At 31.7% G+C, this 3,282-nt stretch overlaps 1 protein-coding gene across 1 annotated transcript; it reads left to right on the forward strand.

The window, feature by feature from the left end:
* Positions 1 to 6: 6 nt before the first annotated feature.
* LOC127743764 (maturase K) lies at positions 7 to 1,098 on the forward strand (the record flags this gene model as incomplete). Its single annotated transcript, XM_052255946.1, is given in 1 exon segment — positions 7 to 1,098. A coding segment is annotated over 1 exon segment (591 nt), but the record flags the coding sequence as incomplete, so codon positions are not given.
* Between the last annotated feature and the right edge of the window lie 2,184 nt (positions 1,099 to 3,282).

Here is a 3,282-nt window from a genome sequence, read left to right on the forward strand (position 1 = left end):
AAATCAGTTGGGTTTAAGTAATAAAGGGATAGAACTTGGCAACTCCAATTATAGAGAAACAAAAAGCAACGAGCTTTCATTCTTTTTAATCGAATGATTACCCCATCTAATTGGACGTTAAAAATATATTAGTGCTTGATGCGGGGAAAGCTTTTCCCATGAATGGATTATTTATTTTTGTTATGAGTCCTAATTATTAGCTATTCTCCATTACGGGGTGGCGATCAATGTGTAGAAGAAAGAGTATATTGATAAAGATATTCTTTTTTCCAAAATCAAAAGAGCGATTAGGCTGATAAAATAAAGGATTTCTAACTAGCTTGTTATCCTAGAACAATTAGGTGGAAAAAGCAAGTGGAGAGAATCCGTTCATCATTTTTTGGTATCTATTCATAATTCGTTTTAATTCGAATATCTAGAAATACCCCGTTTTGACTGTATCGCACTATGTATTGGATTTCCAATCCAATAAATCTTTGATCCCTTTGACAAAATGGAATTTGAAAAATGAAAGAATATCAAAGATATTTAGAACTAGATAGATCTCGTCAACAGAACTTCCTATACCCACTTATTTTTCGGGAGTATATTTATGGACTCGCCTCTGGTCATGATTTTAATAGAAATCGATATATTTTGTCGGAAAATGTGGATTATGATAAGAAATCTAGCTTACTAATTGTAAAACGGTTAATTACTCGAATATATCAACAGAATCATTTGATTCTTTTTGATAACGATTCAAGTAAAAATCAATTTTGGGGGTCTAACAAGAATTTGTATTCTCAAATAATATCAGAGGGTTTTGCCATTGTCATGGAAATTCCATTTTCCCGACAATTAAGTTCTTCTTTAGAGGAGGCGGAAATCATAAAATCTTTTAATAATTTGCAATCAATTCATTCCATTTTTTCTTTTTTCGAGGATAAATTTACATATTTAAAATTTTTTTCCGATGTACGAATACCCTATCCTATCCATCTGGAAATCTTAGTTCAAACTCTTCGATACTGGGTGAAAGATCCACCCCTTTTTCATTTATTAAGATTGTTTCTTTATGAGTATTGTAATTGGAATAGTCTTATTACTCAAAAAAAACTTATTTTGACTTTTTCAAAAAGTAATCCAAGATTTTTCTTGTTTCTATATAATTTTTATGTATGTGAACACGAATCCATCTTCCTTTTTTATGTAAAAAATCCTCTTTTTTACGATTAAACTCTTTTAGCGTTCTTTTTGAGCGAATCTATTTCTATACAAAAATAGAGCATTTTGTATAAGTCTTTTTTTCGAATAATTTTTCGTCTACTTTATCATTTTTCAAGGATCCTTTGATTCATTATGTTAGATATCAAGGAAAATCCATTCTGGCTTCAAAGAATGCGCCTTTTTTGATGAATAAATGGAGATACTATCTCATTTATTTCTGGCAATGTTATTTTGATATTTGGTCTCAACCCCGAATGATCCATATAAAGGAATTATTTGAGAATTCATTTCATTTTTTTTTGGGGGGCTATCTTTCAAATGTACGGCTAAACTTTTCAGTGGTACGGAGTCAAATGCTAGAAAATTCATTTCTAATAGAAATTGTTATGAAAAAACTTGATACAATAGTCCCAATTATTCCCTTAATTAGATCTTTAGCTAAAGCGAAATTTTGTAATATATTAGGACATCCCATTAGTAAGCCCGTTTGGGCCGATTCATCTGATTTTGATATAATTGACCGGTATTTGCGGATATGCAGAAATCTTTCTCATTATTATAATGGATCCTCAAAAAAAAGTTTGTATCGAATAAAATATATAATTCGGCTTTCTTGTATTAAAACTTTGGCTCGTAAACACAAGAGGACTTTACGCGCTTTTTTGAAAAGATTAGATTCAGAAGAATTATTAAATAAATTGTTTACAGAGGAAGAAGAGATTCTTTCTTTGATCTTTCCAAGATCTTCGTCTACTTTGCGGAGGGTATATAGAAGTCGGATTTGGGATTTGGATATTCTTTTCAGTAACTATCCAATCAATGTAAATTGATAAATCAAAATCATCCTTACCTAAAATTTGGATAAAAAATGCATTTCTTTTTGATTTCGAATAGTATTCTCTATAGGATTCTGAAATGTTTATGTAATGTAGTAAGAGGGGGATTTGAGATTCATCAACACTGAGTATTTGACTTTTGGAGAGTATTGTTCTGGATAAGTAACTCAGGTTTAGATGTATACATAGGGAAAGCCGTGTGCAATGAAAAATGCAAGCACGGCTTGGGGAGAGATTTTTTATTGTTTTCCTTTTTCAATTCATTAACAAATCCAATTTCTACTCCATCCGACTAGTTCCGGGTTCGAGTCCCGGGCAACCCATATAATATATGGAATATATATATATTAATTAATATAGATATAATGATATCCATATTAATTTTAATTATAAAATCTATAAGAAAATACGTCGAAGTTATATTTATATAACGGTATATGTATATACCATAGTGAATTCATAATCATTTTCATTCTTTGTTTATTTTATTAGAGTGGGGTAAAAAAAGCCAATTTAGATCAATCAACCCGCCTGCATGAAGCCGGAATCGCTAGTAATCGCCGGTCAGCCATACGGCGGTGAATTCGTTCCCGGGCCTTGTACACACCGCCCGTCACACTATGGGAGAAAAATGATTTGAATTGTTTAAAAAACTCAACATGCATCTTTTTTGCATTGGGCTTTTTCATTAACTGATATTTCGATCAGTTAGTCTACCATCTTTTTTAAATCAAAATCATCCTTACCTAAAATTTGGATAAAAAATGCATTTCTTTTTGATTTCGAATAGTATTCTCTATAGGATTCTGAAATGTTTATGTAATGTAGTAAGAGGGGGATTTGAGATTCATCAACACTGAGTATTTGACTAGCCATTCCACCCATTTGGTCAAGATAAAGAAGACGTAGTCTATCATAACCAGTTCCCGCCAAGAAAAAAAGCGCAGCACCAATAAATCCATGAGAGATAAGTTTTTTTGTCTTTCCATATCTTATTTAAAAAGAAAACTCTATCAACCACGAAAGAGTCTTTTTTTTCTGTCATCAAATAGAAAGTATCGATATTAACCATTTCTTTACTTTCCGATCGCCCGGAAAGAACAAAAGAAACATCTTGTTCTTTCTTCAGCAATTTCTGATCTCTAGTAGACCTCTCAGTAGGATTCGAACCCAGATGCAGTTCTGACCAATTGTTTTTCGATCCTAGCAACTTTAGTTACATTGGGATTAAGCTTAA

Source organism: Arachis duranensis, unplaced genomic scaffold, assembly GCF_000817695.3.
Source record: "Arachis duranensis cultivar V14167 unplaced genomic scaffold, aradu.V14167.gnm2.J7QH unplaced_Scaffold_110577, whole genome shotgun sequence".
Classification (NCBI taxonomy): Eukaryota; Viridiplantae; Streptophyta; class Magnoliopsida; order Fabales; family Fabaceae; genus Arachis; species Arachis duranensis.